Genomic DNA, 20,449 nt, shown 5'->3' with positions numbered 1-20,449 from the left:
AATCGCTGATTATCTTTAAACAGTGAACAAAATTTTTAAGATGCACAAAAAAATGAACAGAAACAGATTTTTAAGAAATGTTTAATAATCATTTAGAGCTAGTTCCATAAAAGTAATGATAATACCAGTAACTAAAAAAGGAATCATTAAAAAAATGTTGGAGTTAGAATACAAATGTTCTTCTTATAAATAATGTTTTGCATTTACTCTGTCCGTTGTAACATAAGACAAAAAAACCCCACACCACTAGGGGACTTTTCATTATTTTCTCGTGGTGTTAATTCCAGTGTACACAGAAGAATTCACGAAAGACAACATACAGAATGTAAACACAGACTCAAGTATGACATGCATTCAATTTCTGCAGGAAAATACCATCATCAAGGAACCAAAAAAAACAAGAGTTTGACCCGTCAAAGAAGTAATAATAAACACACAATTCATCTTATTCTGTCATGCTGTAAGTATTTCACCTAACATGACATATCACCACTTACTGACCATAAACATGCTACAACTCCCCCCACCTGCTGTCAAGAAGATAAATATTTATCCTGAAGGAGAAAAACAAATGACAAAAAACCCCCAACATTCTTAAATTTTTAAATCATGTTTAGTCTCTTTTGGCGTATAGAAACACTTGTGCAAAAGAAAATTAAGACATAAAGAGTCATACACGTATATGCAGCCCTTTGTAATTTGGTTGATAACACTGAGATGTCACTGAGGTCTTGAAACTGTTGAGATGGCAGTGAGGGTAAATGGATGCTCCGTTTGAAAAACAACTCGGAGGACCTAGAACTTAAAGAGGTTGATAAAGTGCTGCGGAGAAATGGAGATCAGGCAGCTGTCTGGGTTGATGGCTGTGCATGGATGGCCCCAGTCCTGGAACACAACAAACACAATGTTAGAAAAACAGGGGAGAAGGAGGCCGGAGGAACAGTTAGGCATGCAGCTAACATGTACCATCAGCTGCTAGTGACAACAAACGTAGCAGTATTATTATGCAAATGCAGATTTATGGATTACTAAATTAAAATTGACTGTACTAAACTAAGTAGTTCAAACTTTGACATTTGTAATAAATATACATTACTAAAAGCTTTGCTATCCTTAAGTTGAAATTTAGCAGAGCGTTTGATAAATATGAACGCACACAAGAAGACAGGACATAAATTGTGACACAAGATGATTAATTCACAAATATCTGGAGTCACATCTTGAACACTGGCATCCACAGAGAAATAATTGTGTTCAACCAAAGGACAACACCAATAAAAAGTCGGCAACAACAGCTGCTCTGTTAACTAAAACACAGTTCCAGCAAATCATGATAACATTAAGTGAAACGGCGAATGTGCGAGACAGAGATGAATTCATTGGAGAACGATGTTATAAATCTGATCATCTGGGAAACATAAGACAAATGAGCAATGATGAAATACATGCATGATGAGACAGAAAATACCTTGAACAACAAAGTCAGGTGACGATCCTTGGGGAATCAGGGAGATAAGGAACCAGGTAAAGAACCAGGAAGGGAGGGAGACCAGCAAAGAGAGGGGTACAAAGAGGGCAGTGGTTAAAACATAAAGGGACCCACTAAAGGAGATTAAGGGATTGTGGGTAGTAAAGAATTCCAAGAAAGGGAGATAAATACATGAGCAAAAACAGCTTTTTACATTCAAGTCTTCCCCAGAGGTCATTAACAAAAAGCCATTGTCTTATATTTGGATTACAATCAGATGTCACTAAGGACACACATCGTTTGTTTGGCTTCTCACTGTTACATACACATGTATAGATAAATAAATACATGGTATCCAGTGTTGACAGCACAGATGACCATGACAAACAGTGACAATGTGTGCCTATAAACATGACTCATTTTCTCCTGGTGATTAATCCGAGATCGTTGTAAAAGTGACCTACATCTAAAACTGATGTTTCATTTGTAAATGAAACATCAGTAGAATGTGAAAAGTCAGCCTTCTGAAAAGGCTGACTTTTCAGAAAGCTAACGCTACGTTATAAAGTTAGAATTTGTGAGATTTGGACCAACATTTTTCTCCCTGAGCGCCAAACGATAAAGAATGTTTTGTCTATTCGGCAAAGAAATACAAGCCGTTCTGGTACAAATTTGATACTTGGTTTAATCACCTCCAACTTCTGATCCAAGTGCAGTTTCAGTGACACTAGGTGTGTGGTGTGCGAGAAACATCTCAGTGAGCAGCGCAAGCTTAATTCATTATAGAAAAACTAATAATTACAAATGAAACCAATCTGTTAAAGTTTATTAAGCTATTGTTATTTTCCTAAAATGTAATGTCCTATTATTCACCACTGAAATCTACTGGGTATTTACAGTATATGGTGTTTCCTACATAGCATGATCACTTGTGTGTTTGTTTACCTTCCAGAAGAGGATATGGCAATGCTTGCAATAATACAACGTGTCGCCGTACTGTTCCTTCATTGGATAATGTTTCTGCAAGGTGAAATACATCAGCTTCCAGTCCACATTATCGCTCTTCGTTATGACCAAATTTTTAGGGCACTACACAGAGGGAAAAGCAGAATTAAGATACTACTAAACACAGGACAGTAACATGCAATAAAATCTCATTCTGATCTTGTTGCATATTAAGATCAGGATTAGATGATCTTAAGGTGCTTCTAATGTTTGAGGAGGCTCAGACATTTATATGTCTGTGATAGCATCCTGTGTATCTAAGAGAGAGAGCTTCGTCGAGAAAAAAAAGTCAGGAAAAGAAATGCTGCTCTCTCTTGGTCAGACTTGGGAACTACTCCACCATTCTTATCCCTTAAAATGGACAATCACAAGGAACATGACATCTGCAGCATATTCCAAACAGAATTAATGAATGCAAAACATGTGAATCTTAACGTTCTTTGACTTATTAAATTAATTGTTTTTTCACCTCTTTGTCTGTGAAGTGGAAGTAGCAGAGTTTCTTCCACACCATCCTGTCCTCACTGAGGGCCTGTAGAGTGGCTGTGGCCTGTCCCAGGTTGATGATGTCATGGGCGTCAGATAATTTGAAGAAGATCTTGATTTGCATGTGTAGGGGCAAGTCATCGAATGACATCCCACTGTACATTTGCTGAAGTGACAATTAGGAGCAACACATTAAAGTTAGAGCTGGACTCATCAAAACATGATTCCAATTAAAAAGTGTCCTTCTAACAAAAAATTTAACAATTAATCACTAGATGCATGAAAATAGTTTCAATAATTTGTATCCCTAAAACTAGTCTAAAGGTGCTGTGAGAAAAACACTGATACATCCCATACCTTGGGGATCTGGAGGTTGTTGAGCTGCTGCTGCCATTTGAGAATGGTCTCTTGTCGGCACAACCAAATGTTGATGTTTCCCACAAGGACACACCTGCCAGCATGGATCATTAGATTCTGTAATGTTGAGCTCAGATTTTTCAGCAGCTCCCTGATGAGGCCAGGATTGTATTGGTCCTCGAGAACTAGTGTCAAAATTTCAAGAAAGAACACAAAACATAAGAGCAGTGAAAATGCTACAAAACGTTTCCTTATTCAACAAATTCTACTTGAATATGAAGAAAATTAACACCCAAGGTATTTTTAAAGAGGCAGCCATAGAGAATATAGACTAAAAGAAGTGAAGGAAACCACAAACCAGTATTCAAACTAGCTTTGAACTAGAAGAGTTCATATCTCACCAGCACTGCAAAAAATTTCTGAATCTACATTTGGATATTTATTTTCTTCAAAATCTAACCACCTCCCCAACAGTTCCAGTGTCTACCCCCCCCAAGCAAATTTCAGTTAAATCCACTGAGAACTGAGGAAGATATTTTTTTGTTTGAATAAAAAACAGCAATGAAAACACAACCTCTTTTATGAAAATAGAATCTACACAACACACTTTAAAGGGTGCAACTTTATTGTACAAGATATACAAATAGTAGAAGAGATTTGGTCCATCAGGGAATGGTAGAGCATACTGGTCCTCCTGGTTTTGGGACTGGTAACAGCAGTCAGAGAAATGACTGTTTATTTCAAGTGTTCTTACCTTTTTGTACAATCTTTTCCAGTATATTGAAATAGTTTTTCTGGGCAGCTCCACTCAAACTGGGCAGCTCAGACTTAGCTATTATTTGGAAAAGCTGTGAGAAATAGAAAAGAGAGACAGATGAATAGATTCAAATATAATACTGTCAAACAATTTCAATCATTAATCTACATGTGCAATCATTATCACTCACTTTTGCCACGTAGGTGAATCTTCTCAAGTCATTAATGGCACTGGAGAAGTCTAGACGGTTGAGGGCCTCACCAAGCGTGGAATATCCATGACGCTGAATGTTAAAATGCAATTACACACAAATCAATGAAATCAGATAATTACTTGATAAATATATGCTTAAACATTCAACTGACAGCAACAGCGCTTACTTCTTTTGTGCTGCCTCGCAGCACGTAGATCCACTTTTCCCTGAAAGCAACTGGACAAAAGAAAACATACGATGGATTCTTAAAATGTTTCGGTGTAAATGTTCATATTGCCTACCAGACCTACTATAGCTTGAGATACTTTTTTTTTTTAACATTTGTTTGTAACACTTTGTACAGTGCTGTTACCATTTACCCCCTCCCTACACAGTGCTGCTGTTGGGTTGGGGTGCTGAATAACTGAATACTGCATAGATGCAGGGCACAGAGGCACTGTAGGTAGCACTGCTGCCTCACAGCAAGGTCCTTGGTTCAGTTCCACCTGGAGCATTTCTGTGCAGAGTTTTCCTGCTGACTTCCTCTCAACTCCAGAAACCATAGGTGTGAGTGTGTATGTGAATGGGTGTTTGTCTTTCTACGTGACCCTTAAATAAACCGGTGACTTGACCGGGGCGTACCCCGCCTCCCGCCTAACGACTGCTGGGATAGGCTCCAGCGTAAACCTGTCACCCATATTTGGATAAATTGTTGAAGATGAGCGAATTACTGATTGTCTCATTTTCAAGATGATTAAATAATGAATGAATGCAAATATGCACTTTGAAGTTCACATTGCAGAGAATACATGTGAACTTGAACGTAAAATGCAAACCAACAACATTTAACTTTCTCAAACTGCTACTGACCTTTAAGATTAAAATCAATGGGACATGGCTGCAGACAAACAAGGGGATCATGTTTAGGTCAATAGCCAATCAAAATAGTAACTTGCAGCTCCTTGGTTTCTTGTACCTTCTCTCTTCTGTAGAAATCAATACCGAAAACATGAAAACAGCTGTAGCAAAGACAAAATTAGAATTAATCATCATCTAAGTTAATTGGGAATTTGTTGAGATGAGGAGATTTAAAAAAGACTACATGCAATGACCTAATTCTGGTAAAGGAAATGGACAATGAAATGTCAGAACTATTTGACCTGTCAGGCTCGTCTGAACTGATATTAGGTCCTGTTGACAATCAAAGCAAAACAGATGGGACATCCGACGTTGGCATTCCTCACGGCTTTACTGATTTTTCAGAGCCAGAAAATATGATAGTTATGTTGCTGATAATCAGGCATGACCACTGAAATGTCAGAGGCCTGCCTCACTCCAGGGTTCATCACCAATGCCACTCATGTTGGACAGCTACCCCTCACCTCCCAAGGAGGTAACAGTAGCAGAATTGTAGACATAAACCTGTAAAACAGACTAAACTTAGGACTAAACCATTTCCTGGAAATAGCTAAGAGTGAGTTTACATTGAAGTACTACAGTCAATCAAAGAACACACAAACGTAATTATCATCAGATTACTGGTGAGGTAATAACAGAGTAATGATATCACAACCCAATTACTTTTTATCTTTTTATCCTGTTTTAACTTGCTCTCCCTGCTGTGTTTGGCAGCTGCACCATGTTCCTTTAATCCAGGACCGAGAGTCTAACAATTTCTTATCTACTCTCAGTTTGTAAATATGCTACTTTGCTGCCAAAAGACTGATCATACCACGTGCCACAAACACTGCCTCTTTTATGTGAACTCGTTCATTGTTAAAGTACAAAAGTAAATTTACTGAGTTGACAAGTATCTTCATATGAACACTGAGCAACAGTGTGGCGGAAAGGATGAGTGGAGCCAGATGACTGGGATGGTTTGTTGAGCTTGCTTCATAGTTTGTACCTCTGGAGGCCATATGTTCAGATCATAAATACCGAGTTATTAATAAGGATAACAACCCACAAACAGAACACCCTTACCTACAGTCAGTTCTCCTTAAGGCTTATATACACTTACACTCCCCATAATTAAGCTATAATGTTTTTAATGGCCTACACATTTTCTACAGTATTTTAGGACAATTCAAGTTACCAGTATTGCCTATTTGTTTATCCACATGATTGAATGTCTCATCACATCATAAAACAAATGCACAGCCATGCTTTAAATCCAACAACTTTACAATCATTGTTTTCTTGCTCACGTATGGACTTACATTGAGATTTGGTGCTACTATTGTACAGATCTTTTTTCTTCTTTGTGCTGGCCAGCTCACATATATCTCCAACAAACAGGTTTTCTTTGTCTTCAGTAGAGAGCCTGTTTGGACAGAGGAAGCATATGAGGAATTTGTTAATGACATACACGCAACTGTGACCAGTGCACCAGAGTTACCATGTAATTACAACCTGCTGTCATGTGTAAAACACTCATTCTGTGGGGAAAGTCGGTACTGTACTTACTGATGTCCAGTAGGTCATCCTATTGCATGGCATAATAAATCCATGGCAGTGTAGGTACGGGAACATTTTGGGCAGTAAATAATGTGTTTATCAGCTGTATTTTGCACAAATCAAAATATTCATAAAGTTGAGAAAGATCTGACAGAAGCCAGAATAGTCACGGTGTAACATCAAAATTTCTGAAAGGGTCAGCTATGACACAGGAAACACAGCAGATGGCAGACATACAGTGGTACCTCTACTTACGAATGTCTCGTCTTACGAAATTTTCTACTTACGAAATTTGTCAGCAGGAAAATATTACCTCTACTTACAAAAGAAATTTCGACTTACGTAATGTAAAAACACTGTATCGGATGACCCTCGAATAAAAACACAGTATCGGCTGATACTCAGATCTCCCACAGGTTCCTGAACGCAACATTCTCATAGCTGCTCTGCCATTGGCTATTACCTATTACTTATCTTGCTGGCATCCCATTGGCTAAGAGGGATGCCACTCAACCTCTGTGTGGAGCTAGAACGGTGCTTATGGAGTGTCTCAGCATTCGACACTCGACCTGTGAGGTGTTCTGATAGTTTTGCACAAATATAATAACTTTTTGAGTACGTATTCGCTATGGACCCCAAGAAAGTGACGGAGAAAAGAGGAAAAGAACAGATGAAGAAAAGAGTTTTTTTGTCCGTACAAACACAGCAAGAGTTAATAGAAAAGCATGAGAAAGGGATGCGTTTGGTTGATCTCGCCAAAGAATATGGCCAAAAATCTACAATCGCCACGTTATTACAACAAAAGGAAGTTTAAGGAGTTTAAGGCATTGCGTGGGTGGTTGGAGAAGTTCAAAAGGAGGACTGGAATTCACTCATAGTGAGACAGGAGCGCATGAACCCAAGAGGGCAAAAAACAATGAGGACAGCAGTTAAAAGGTAAATGATCGTCATTATTATTCTTTATTCTTTGTTTTTTTTACATTATGCACAACTCTCATTTATTGTGTAATAATCTCATTGTACGATGTATTTGTTACATGTTTTGATGCATTTTTATGCTTTATAAAACATTGATGTCGGAATTTTTGTGGGCTTGGAACGGATTAGGGCATTTGCATGGAAAACGCGTCTCTACCTACGTAATTTTCTACTTACATAATTTCTTCCGGAACCAATTAATTTTGTAAGCAGAGGTACCACTGTATATCAAAATTATGAAGAGACAGAATTATAGATGTGAGTCAGTCTTTTATAGATGTGAGTCAGGAAAAACATTATGAGGTCTCTGTTTGATCTGTTTTTTCTGGCTGCCATTCTTGGCCTTCATGGTTAAAGGAAGTCTTTGTTATTACTGATAAAGCTTATAAGACCTACAAATATTTTGGAAGTTGACCAAACTTGAAATAGAGTGTGACCAATAAGTATTGGGAAACCTAAAAAATTTGCAAGTTCACCCATTTAAAAAGAGTGATTTTCATCACAGGTACACATCAAGCGTGAGACAGAATATATATAAAAAATAAAATCCAGTAAATCACATTCTATGATTTTTAAACAGCACTACCTACAACTTTACCACCCTGTTCAGAAATCTAAAATAAATAGTTTTGACATCAAAAGCTCCAAAATCCAGTATTGTTTGTTAAAATTAAAAATGTTTAAATATTTTAAATGTGTATAATCAAAATAAAATAAACAACCTCATCTTATCAATAAATACCATTATTTACGGTGGCGAATCATTTTGGAAATGGATTAACTTCCCTAGGCATTTTTCACAAGCCAAAATACCAAATACCTTTTAATTTCTACTCCTTAAAAGTGTGGATTTGATGCTCTATCTATCAAATAAACTGTCATACAGTTGGATTGTAATGAGAAATAACTATCTATGGACCTCAAAAACAATCACAGCCTTCATTCAAAACAGATTCATTACAAGGCTGAATTCTCTTCCATGTGTTCTGAGGATAAATGGAGAAAATCTGAAGAATGCATCAGCGCACACACGCACACAAACACACGCACGCACGCACGCACGCACGCACACACACACACACACACACACACACACACACACACACACACACACACACACACGTTTTGGAGAAGAAGCTCATAATAAGTCAATAAAAAGTTTGGCTCTAGCTTTGTTGTCTGAATATGAGGTTAACTAATTTGAGATAAGGTCTCTATCTATCCATCACCTCTATTTATCCAATTGCCAGAGCATACACTTTGCAAAGGAGTAATGCCCGCATGGTTTTAATTATATATGCTGCATGCAGAGCACCAATTAGCCTAAAACAGGCATCACACAGCAGTGGGACACACATTGTTAAAACCATCTGATCAGAATCAGATAAATGAACCATCAGAGCGATTGGCCCTTCACTAACACACCAATACTCAGCTACCACTAAATCTGACAAAAGACAACAAACACATGATGTCAGGCACAAAATGATCTTATCTACTTGTGTAACAGTGTGTACCATGCCAGGAATACACGAATTGCTCTGCCATACTCTATACACCATTGTATGAAGTCAATGAACTTTCTGAGTGAGGCTGCATTTGGAAAGTGGCCAAGTTTAACAGATGATGTCATTAATTACCATCTGATAATGGCTGTTTGCTTGTTCATGAGAAGAAGATTGCTGAAAAGCTGATGGGACATCAGGAGATTCTGTCGATTGGTAGGTTAACTGACAGACAGTGACACTGAGACACGAGGGAGACATCACCAGCAGACACCCTGAAGCCGACCCGTAACACACCACACACTCCTAACAGCACAGTCACAAACGTTTTCCAACCTGCCTTACTGTGCCTGATTGGATGGATTGTTAGAACGGTGAAATTTCTCACTTCTTTCATGAGAAATGGATTCGTAATACGTCTCTAATCCATGGCAGTGTGGAGGCAGGTGATGGTGTTGCAGTAGTTGGTTGGTAAATTTGTTTTGCAAGGTTATTGAGTTACAGTTATTATTTTCAGGCAGTATTATTTTTGATCAATAGACAAGAAGCCAAATTGTGCTAGTACAAGCAACCACTGACTTTCATTTGAAATTTTCAACATCTGAATTAAGCAGTCAATCAATTCCTCAAGTGATGAGCTGTGTGGCCCCTAAACAAGTTAGTCAGATTCAGTTTATATGTGGATAATTTCTCCCCAGGAATTGCACCAAAAAACCTAATAAAATGCTATTGTTACAAAATATGTGTTGATGAAATTAATTATCAATTTCTTCAGTTTGTATTGATTAATTATGATGCTGCTAGAATCCTGCAGTGTTGCTAGTTACACCAAAAATAGATTTCAAGCTAAGCACCAACTTCGTGGTGGACTTTGATTATGGACATCTTTACACTTCTAATTAAATGCATAACATAACAAATGACCTAAAGTCAGCATACATTGCAAGACTTTAATTTTAATGTAAAGTAAGGGTAGGATTAACAGCGCTATTGGAAGAAAGAAGTAAATGAATAAAAATCCTTGTGCATCATAAAACAAACTTCAAAAAGACAAACTAGAGGGCCTCCTGCCCTGAATGTGACAACTCTTTGCCAGCTGGCATCTTTCAAAATTATACATATTTCATGCAAATTAGAAAGTGAGCTCTCCCAATAGAATCTGACCCAGAACCCCTCATTGGGACAAATATAAGACAGACCACAAGGCCTGAAACTGAAATGGCCAGAACATTTTAGTTCAGTTGCCGTCCATAAATTTGTGGGTCTTTCAAGAATTTTCAAAGACTTCGGGAAGGACATTATTATGAAAATAAACAACAGCATTGTTTGAACTTGCTATTCTTCTGTGCTCTTGTGTGATAGACCGGTATGAAAACAATTTATCACACAAACTCAAACAAATACCAATGTGACAGGATTTACAAGTTGTATCGTATGTCCAAAAGTAACTATAGGTTAAAGTTTCTGTACAAAAAGTGCTGGGTTGGAACTGGGTTGGATTTCAAGGCATATGATAATATATCTTCATCACACCCAAATAATAATAATAATAATAATAATAACAATGAATTAAATTTATAGAGCATTTTATTTTCATTTTTCTATTATTTGAAGACTTATTCCATAATGGACTAACCTGTGATTGTGTTTGTGGCTTACATTAACAAAATTAACATAGAGAGAACTATATTCATTAAAAATATTGGGCAAACAAAGAGAGAAAAAATGTTTTCAACTTGATAGTCCAAATCCAAATCAATTGAGTCCACTGTAAATCACAGTCAGCCAGTCAATCAAATGAACACAATGAATAATTGTCTAATTTTTAAAGATCTGTGGTTTATGAAAACCATTCAGTGTTACAAGAGTTATATTATAACCAGGTTGCAAGGCATACAGTGCCTTGCGAAAGTATTGGCCACCCAAGAACTTTCTGACATTTTGCTACATTTCAGGCTTCAAACTTATAAATAAAAAACTGAAAATATTTTTCAAGAATCAACAACATGTGAGACACAATCGTGAAGTGAAACCAAATTTATTCAACATTTTATATTATTTACAACTAAAAAACTGAAAAGCAAGACGTGCAAAAGTATTGGCCCCCTTTGAGTTAATACTATGTACAACCTCATTCTGCTGCGATCACAGCCGCAAGTCTTTTTCGGTATGTCTCTATAAGTTTTGCGCATCTGGAGACAAACATTTGCCCATTCCTCCTTACCAAACAGCTCAAGTTCCTTAAGGTTTGATGGAGATCGTTTGTGCACAGCAATTTTCAGATCTTTCCACAGATGCTCTATTGGATTGAGGTCTGGACTTTTGCTTGGCCATTCTAACACCTTTATATGGTTAGTTTTAAACCATTCCATTGTAGATTTGAATTAATGTTTAGAACTATTGTCCTTTTGGAAGGTGAGCCTCTGCCCCATCCTCTGGTCTTTTGCAGACTGTAACAGATTTTCTGCCAGAATCGCCCTGTATTTGGCTCCATCCATCTTCCCATAAAAGCAACCCCAGAGCATGATGCTGCCACCACCATGTTTGACAGTGGAGATGGTGTTTTCAGGGTGATGTGTAGTGTTACTCTTACACCAAACGTAACATCTCACATTCAGCCTAAAAAATTCAATTTTGGTCTCAACTGATCAGAGCACGTTGTTCCACATGTCATCTGTGTCTCCCATGTGGCTTCTTGCAAACTCCAAATGGGCCTTTTTATGGTTTTCTTTCAGAAATGGCTTTTTCCTGCCACTCTTCTATTAAGGCCATATTTATGCAGAGTACGACTAATAGTTGTCTTATGGACAGATTGTCCCACCTCAGCTGTGTATGTCTGCAGGTCATCCAGGGTGATCATGGGCCTCTTGGTTGCTTCTCTGCTTAGTTTCCTCCTTGATTGGGCTGAAAGTTTAGAGGGACGGCCAGGTCTTGGTAGGTTTACAGTGGTTTTATGCTCTCTCCATTTTGATATTATTGCTCGCACAGTGCTCCGGGAGACATTTAAATATTGTGAAATCTTCTTGTATTTAAACTTTTCCACAACTTCATCCCGGACCTGCCTGGTGTGTTTTTTGGTTTTCATGATGCTGTTTGTTCTCCAGTGTTCCTTTCACAGACGTCTGAGACCATCACAGAGCAGGTGCTTTTAAACAGAGACCAAATGACAAACAGGTGCACTCTGTTATTGTTAGTCATTTAGGTCAATATTGGATCATTCAGAAGTCATCAGGGAACTTCTGGAGTCGGTTCACAACTGTGGGACAATAAAGGTCTATTATTATTATTAGCTGAGCTGAGAGAACAGGGGGCCAATACTTTTGCAAGTCCTACTTTTCAGTTTTTTAATTTGTTAACACAATATAAAATTTGAATAAATTTGGTTCCACGTCACGATTGTGTCTCACATGTTGTTGATTCTTGAAAAATATTTTCAGTTTTTCATCTTTAAGTTGGAAGCCTGAAATGTAGCAAAATGTCAAAAGGTTTTTGAGGGGCCAATACTTTTGCAAGGCACTGTATGTTCAAAAACAAGGAGCATGTGCTTTTGCTTTGAGGCAATATTTTTCACAAGAAATTTAACTCAGTTCACAGACAAACTTAAATCCGTCACACGTCATATTCTGAACATAATTGGTTCAGAGAGGTTGTTCGTATGGTAAATACTGTAGTTAGTAAGTCGTTATTTATTAAATTTCTATCTATAATCAACATTTGAGGTCATTTAAATGCCATTACTTCTCTGAATATAAAAATACTTACTAGAAACATTTACAAGAAATTTAAAAAAAAACACACAGTAAATAAAATACTGTAGTACCATAATGTAACTTTAACATTTCTATCTCTGCTGAATGAATGTTTGATTACTGTTTTTTATTTCCATTAAGTTTCTCAGTTAACTCGACCTATAGTTAACATCAAATAGTAAAACATTCAAAGTTAAGCTTTTAGCGTCAGTTAATGCTTCCGAACAAAAACCTTACCCAAAAACATGGTTCCTACATCATTTAGCTCCTACAGAGGGTACAGGTACAGGTCATTCCAAGTTAAGTCTTTCTTAATTATGTATCAGTTTTTAAAAAATACACGGAAAGATAATAATCAAGTTTCTCATTTCACCCAATTTAGAGTGAAATCCGCCACAAATATTGAATTCTTAAAAACCATTAAAAGCACATAATAGTACTCTACAATAAATAAGAATAAAAACATATAATCATATTAAAATACATACATACATGTATAATTCCAGTATCTACCGTTAAGCGTCACTAGTTTTTCCAACGATTGTTTTAAATTCAGATTAGTTTATGGTAAGATTTTCATCTTCATAACGCTTCATCCGCTGTGGTAGGACGCGGGGAGCTGGAGCCAATCCCAGCTGGTTTAGGGTGTGAGGCGGAGGAAGCTCCGTACGTGACGCCAGTGCACTGCAGAGCCACACAGACAAACACGCACGCACGCACTCCTACCAGCGATTTTGGAACGGCCAATAACCTTAAGCATATGTTTTTGGAGGTGGGAGGAAGCCGGAGAAACCTGAGAGAAAGAGAACCCTCACTGACACAGGGAAAACATGCAAACTCCGCACAGAGAGGGACTCGAACCCGGAGCCGCCTTGCTGTGCAGCGACAGCGCTACCCACTGCAACACCGTGCCGTTGTTCCTTATAATTCAGTTTTTGAGGAGAAGAAGAAAAAAACACTTCAAGGAACTCTTCGCCAGTTTTTAAGTACATCCAACAACAAGTATATTTGACTGAAAGTCAAAGATACTTGAAAGCCCGATGTACTAAAATGGTCAGAGCCAACAACAAACAACAAGAAGAGGGGGAGACGAGTTTAGGATATGCATGAACACAGCGGTGCTGCTCGTCGGGGGTTGTTGCAGAAAGAAGAACTGCAGGAGAATAGTAGATATGTCTCCAAATGTTCGTAAGTCTAATGTTTGTAAGTTGAGGACTACCTGTATTACAAAATTCTACACAGGCTCAGCCTATCATAATTTAAGTTTGACTCACTTTCAGTAGTCTGCAGGAAACACAGATCCACTTAAAACAGTAAAGTGAACAGTGACAATGAACAATACAATAGATACAGAGCTAAGAAGTGATCTACACTTGACTGCATATATTTATACTATGTATATAACAAATATATATACTGTATATAAATGTGTGTATACTATATATATATATACACACATATATATACACATACACACACACACTATATATATATATATATATATATATATATATATATATATATATATATATATATATATATATATACATATATATATTAAAGAAATAATTCATTCCACAAGCTTATTTTAAAATGTCGAATTTCGTCACTGAAGAGCATAAACATTACACTGGTTAGGACTGATTATGTGAAGTTGGACACAAACAGATCTAGCAAGAAAATGATATTTAAGGAAGATACTATTAATAGATATGAATAAGTGTCTTACTCTTCTAAGTCTATTTCTCTTTTGTTATCATGTCCATATATGAAAATCCTCTTCCAGCCATGCTCTGTCTTGGTCCAGTTCCAACCTGGTGACCTCCAGTCCTTGCCCAAGAAAGGCATTTTAGCCAGAGGGGGCTGTAACGAAAGAGCAATTTTGTCACACCACACCTGGAGGAAGGGAGCAGCCTTCATGTGCGGGGACAATGGAAGCGAAAAAGAGGTCAGGATAAGTTGCTACATACCTCATTGATAAAATAATGGATCCAGAAACATGTTCACGTAACTCATTTTTTTTCATCTTTGAAATTTCAATCAAATTAAAAGTTTCCCTGAAATTTCTCAAATATGAAACGCTCCAGCAGTCAACATTAGAGTACAGCTATTCAAGCCAAACCAATGACAAGACCTGTGAAATAATTCAAAATGACACCTGGGACACTAAAATCTGAATTCACCATTTTTATGAAATGATTAAAATGAGCTGGAATGGCCTTCTGGGACTTTCAATGGAATAATTAAAAATACAGAAATCAACAGAATCAAATCTAACTTACTTGCCATCGATGATAAAACAATAATAGCAGTCTTCATCTTAAAACTACACGCTTTTTTAGCTCGTTGTCAAAAAAAGTAATGTCAAATAAAGGCGAAGACAAAAACAACAGATTGAATCTACGTTCAATCTGTGTTGTGGTATGATGGCACACCACTGAGGAGCATCCTGACACACTGAACCAATTCCCTTTATAACACTTGTGACAACAACTATCTCCATTTGCTTTTGCATTTGTAAACTAAACAGCTGTCAAGGAGTTTAAACGGACTTACATTAAAACACGAAGACAAGACAGGCTGTCAGTCGCTTCAAAACATATAATATCACGGAGAGAATAAAATATTACATCTCAACTATACCATAATAGAGCTGTGAATTTATAAAATAAATAAATAAATAAACGTGTCGTACAAACCTTGCGTGTGTCCTTTGTTGAACCTGTCTCCTTCTGTTTCTCTTATCCCTTCCAGCCGTTCTGAAAATATTGACGGAAGTAAACACAGTGCGGACATCTGAATAGGGACACGCCTCCCTGCTGCTTTCTGATTGGACAACATCGTGACATTTAATTTGTTGCTAGCCGATTAAACATCTCTTATTGGCTAAGAAGGCATATCAATCATGTTCTTATTTTATCCCCGCCGTTCTGTTGGGGTTTTGGCCACGTGACAGAGGACTGCGCACATGTACTTATGTTTTCATTTCGCGTTGGGGGATGAGATGAGACCGCTGGACAATTATATGAGTGATCATGTGATCAAGGAACGTTTTAAAACATGCTGCTTCAAAGTGGATTAACCGGTTTATATTGTTCCATCTGCTGTCACTATATTTCCTGATAATTTTGACAGGCATATTTCTGTGCAATTTTAGCACTTTTTAAAAAATATTATGTATTATTTATATCATTAATGTTTATATCATGTTCTGCTGAGGATTATCTCAGTCCACATGTCCGTCCGTCCATCCATCCATCCATCCATCCATCCATTTTGCAGGAGCCTATCCCAGCTGGCTCCAGGTGAAAGGTGGGGCAAACCACAGGTCATTCTAAAGAATTCCAAGAGTCAAGTTATAAGTTACAATGCCTGTATATAAGTTTCAACATGTTTTTCCTAAACTGTATCAAAGAGCGTGCTCTACATAATCAAGCCATTATTTTGTTTGTGGCCAGCATCTTTATAATGAATGAGAAGGGATATATGTAATAAGTTATTAAACTTCTGGTGTAAATACCCTTCAGTATTTTATGTGTTTTGAACATGTGAACTGAGTATGCCATGGCCTGATTCTTTCTTACAAACCCCTCATTACTCCTGTAGTCTAACGAGTAAAACTGTCTCAGATTCAAGTGTGAAGTAAGCGTGGACTTTGAATATTTATAATCCTGCCAAACTGGAAATGCAGGACTATATAAATGTGCCATAATCATAAAACACCAAAATTTTACGTGTGCTTTGTAGGGGCCCTAAAGGCATGCATCTCATTTTTGTTTTGTTTTTTTATTTGAACAATTTCTATATTTTTAGGCAAATTTGACCTTAGATAATTTTCATACAAGTCTGCTATTATTCTACTTTAGTGCTGTTGACCCACATCAGTGCAAATTGATTTTTTTGGTTGTGGGGAATATACTGTATGTCACTGAACACACACATTTCATACACTTTTTTGGTATATTTTCATCAGCTGTTATCATTAGACAGTCTTTGAAGGAAAAAAATACCATGTAATTCTGTTGCTTTGTTTTCCTAAAATCACTTAAAAATTACATTTCATTGATTCAGATTGTCTTGTGTGTGATTATTATTCCTGTGAGCTTTGGAAGTCCTACATACATAATGTTACAGAGGTTAGTATGACTGCATCCATAACAGGTGTTAAAGAGTTTAACTCAAATATGTTTATTATTGTACATACATGCTGCCCCCATCCATCCATCCATCCATCCATCCATCCATCCATCCATCCACCCTCTGCATGGTCATGTGATGGGGAAGGAACCCGCCCAGTGCAGTCTGGACAGGTTACCAGTTCACCACCAGCAGTAGACAATAATACTTTATTCTCACATTCACTTTCTGCTCTTTAAACCTTACCAATGTACAATACATCAATATTCTTCATTGAAATAACAGTACTATAACTGCATATATTTATTTTCCGTGAATTTGGTTTTTAAAATGATCGGTTCCACATATTTACCAACATTGGTGGAAAAAACTGACACGTTTTTGATATTGTCAAAATGTCATCAGTCTGAATCTATTATCTTAGCCTTTATAGATTGAGACATAGACACAACCTTAATAAAATCCAAACAACTAATAATTTAAGAAAAGAATACATAAAAAAAACATAAGTGAAGTTGTATATAGGTTTAAGAAACTATAGCTTTGATAAAGACCAGTGTTACATAGGCAGCTGTGAACAAAGATTGAAGTTGATTGGGGTAAAAATGAGCTTTGATTACTTTTTCATGTTAAAAGTCTCACTAAAAACACACTTACATGCCGACAGCAATGCAAGAAAACCACATTGTCAGTCAGTAATCAGGAAGTGCCAGTCTATTGTTCTCCTTGCATTTTCATCTGAGTGTTGAGGTTAACTGTAACTTCTGGAAACTAACGTGTGTGGTGAGGGCAAGACATGACTTGCCTTAATGCTCGGCAGACGACCCACAAAGAAATGATAGGTGTGTTTGTCTGAATGAAGTCTACTCTCGTGTAAAAAACATAAATACTCCCTCTGTATGTGTAAAAGAACAACAGGCAGGGAGGAAGTTCTGTTTAACAGATCGAGTCTGTAGCTTTTTTCCCTGCCAGTTTCAGCCTTGGCTTGTGTGTCTGTGCATGTGTGTGTGTGTGTGTGTGTGTGTGTGTGTGTGTGTGTGTGTGTGTGTGTGTGTGTGTGTGTGTGTGTGTGTGTGTGTGTGTGTGTGTGTGTGTGAGATGACTACACTTATTCGGTTATGACCTTAAGAGGCGAGTTAGGTTGATTATGACTTAAGGGTGCTTTCATGCTTGTGCTGATAAATATGCAATCATATGACGACTAAGTCTTTATCTAGAATTGCTGTTAACACTTTCTATCTAGATTTTTTTTCATTGATTGATTCAAGAAAATACAAAACTGTGTGGTTATTTATTGATGGTTGCTGTTTAAATTCTTTTGGCTAATGCATCATTTTTGCTCAATATACTTTTTGCTAAAAATTGATTTTTTCTCCACTCTGTATTTGTGTATCCATCATGTTCCTTTCAGTTGAATACATGCATTCAGTTTTCAAATTAAATGTAAGTTAGTAGTCAGGGCTATTTTTTGTGTGTTTGACTTTCTCTGTGTGTGACGTGATGCTGTCTGTGGTCCCCTATGTGACGGATAACACTGAAATTCTGACAAGTTTGAGGTGATGCAAATGTGTATTGAAGGCTGAAACTGGCACATACATTCAATGTGTGGAAAAAGTGTGTCGCACATAGAGACAAAAAGACTCACACATTCATGTTGTGATGTAAGTTCTGGGAAAAATTGTGTTAAAAGGAAATCCATCCCACAGCCTTTGGATCATGTGGTCTCTGTAGACAAGAACAATCGTCTCACTCCAGGTCCCTCAGTCGTTTTCCCGCCTCTTTAGCGTTCTTACAGCTGTACAACCATTTGATGATCCTCGCATTGCGCTCAATAACTGACGTCCCCTGACGTATTTTCTCATGCAACTCATCCTCCAGTAGCCCATTGCTGTTGCCGCTGTACCTGGTGAAGCTGTCCTCTGATGTAGAAATGCTTACGCTCCGAATGTTTATTGCAATTTCATCAGATCGTGCAGAGAAGTTCTCCTTCCCCAAAGACTCGATAACCTCCCCTCCCAACCCACAGTACTTGAAAAATGCATCAAAGTCTGCAAAGTTTTTGGAATACCTGGAACTAATGTCAGAGTGAGAACGACCAACCCCTTTACCAGACCTCCTCTCACACTCAGGAACCATCAGGAGATTGGCAGATTTATTCACATTTCTAGCTGCTCCTTTAGTCCCAGATAATCTGTGATCTGCTGTCTCATTTCCCTTCCTCTGTAAATGAGAGTTAACTTCATTTGAGCTGCATTCCTTTGTCGTCCCCTCAGGCGTGGTGACTTTTTCCATGTTTCCAGCAGCATTGTACTCTTTTTCTGTTGCCTCAGGTAAAGGAACACTTTTTGTCACAGAGCTGAGCAGCAACTTACGTTTTACATAATGTTTCTGATCATTTCCCGATCCTCTTAGTAACTCACATTTCTGTCTGTAAAGCAGGAGGGAGTCTGGTCTTTTTTTGGAGCTGGACCGACGTACTTGCCCTGGTGAGCTTTGTTCACCACATGTCGGGTCTGTCGAGTTATTCTTTTTCATTGCATTCTCCTGGTTCAAACTCCATGTAGAGGATCCAGCACTACTCACAGAGGCAGAGGCGAGACAGATCACTGGCTCCTGAGTCGAGTTGACCACCTGTTGACTTTTGACATATTTCGGTTTGCTCGCTGCGAGCCTCTCCACTGCACTCATATATCCTTTTGTTTCACCCTCGAGCTCCATTTGCTTTCGAAGGTATTCAGGACCCCTCTCCAGGATTTTTGTGGTATCGCTAGTTGCCTCCATTGCGGTGTCAGCAAAGACTCAAATCACTTATTTCCAAAGAGTGGGAAGTCCATTCGCATGTAATCTATTCAGTATCAGAGGCAAAAAATTCCATTCAAGTCTGCTCTTTGTCTGAGCTTGTATCCCAAGAGGAGATTTCACCTTGTCTGTTCAAACAAATTACCCCACCCATTCTGCGCAAGGCTAGTTTTAACCAAACACAAGCTTGTTCAAAGTACACTTGATACCATCGCAGGTGAGAAATGTGAAAGCTGACACTTCTGAAGACAATTATTTCCCCTGTCCTAATGAAAATAAAGGCCTCTACTGTTTCCCAGTGGAGAACAAAATCTGTCATTTGTCCCCGAAGGAGAAAACTGGTTTGTGTTTTTACAAAGTGCTGTTTTTTATCAACTCTTTCACCAGAGACACTGACTCATCCTATAGGTTTGGCACCTCTTACATTGTAAATGTTAGTGTTCACTTTAGCATATTCATCCTTAAATCACACAGGGTGCGTGATGTGTCACAGTGTGAGTGCAGATATCAGTCAGCATACTACTATATTGTGCAATTTTCAAAAAACGTGTCATGTCG

At 37.8% G+C, this 20,449-nt stretch overlaps 2 protein-coding genes across 4 annotated transcripts; both read right to left on the bottom strand.

Moving 5' to 3' along the window:
- Positions 1 to 65: 65 nt before the first annotated feature.
- Positions 66 to 15,722, bottom strand: fbxo25 (F-box protein 25). Of its 3 annotated transcripts, none has more exons than XM_068343373.1 (11): positions 15,655 to 15,722; positions 14,685 to 14,818; positions 6,486 to 6,589; positions 4,454 to 4,503; positions 4,264 to 4,356; positions 4,071 to 4,164; positions 3,317 to 3,501; positions 2,943 to 3,125; positions 2,414 to 2,557; positions 1,469 to 1,495; positions 66 to 885 (listed from the first exon to the last, which is right to left on the bottom strand). In XM_068343373.1, exons 2-11 carry the CDS (start codon positions 14,801 to 14,803, stop codon positions 796 to 798), a joined length of 1,089 nt encoding a protein of 362 aa, XP_068199474.1. In that variant the 5' UTR covers positions 14,804 to 14,818; positions 15,655 to 15,722; the 3' UTR covers positions 66 to 795. The 3 variants fall into 3 exon arrangements, with proteins under 3 accessions (XP_068199474.1, XP_068199475.1, XP_068199476.1); XM_068343374.1 differs by having other exon boundaries at positions 14,685 to 14,869; positions 15,655 to 15,716; XM_068343375.1 differs by lacking the exon at positions 1,469 to 1,495.
- Positions 15,723 to 18,336: 2,614 nt separating this feature from the next.
- Positions 18,337 to 19,936, bottom strand: fam110c (family with sequence similarity 110 member C). The gene has a single exon (XM_068343095.1). The coding sequence runs from the start codon at positions 19,871 to 19,873 to the stop codon at positions 18,839 to 18,841; it is 1,035 nt and encodes a 344-aa protein (XP_068199196.1). The 5' UTR covers positions 19,874 to 19,936; the 3' UTR covers positions 18,337 to 18,838.
- Between the last annotated feature and the right edge of the window lie 513 nt (positions 19,937 to 20,449).

The sequence above is a fragment of the Antennarius striatus genome, chromosome 19 (genome assembly GCF_040054535.1).
Source record: "Antennarius striatus isolate MH-2024 chromosome 19, ASM4005453v1, whole genome shotgun sequence".
In the NCBI taxonomy this organism is placed as follows: Eukaryota; Metazoa; Chordata; class Actinopteri; order Lophiiformes; family Antennariidae; genus Antennarius; species Antennarius striatus.
Note: the sequence above shows the minus strand (reverse complement) of the source record. Positions and strands in the feature narration are given on the sequence as shown.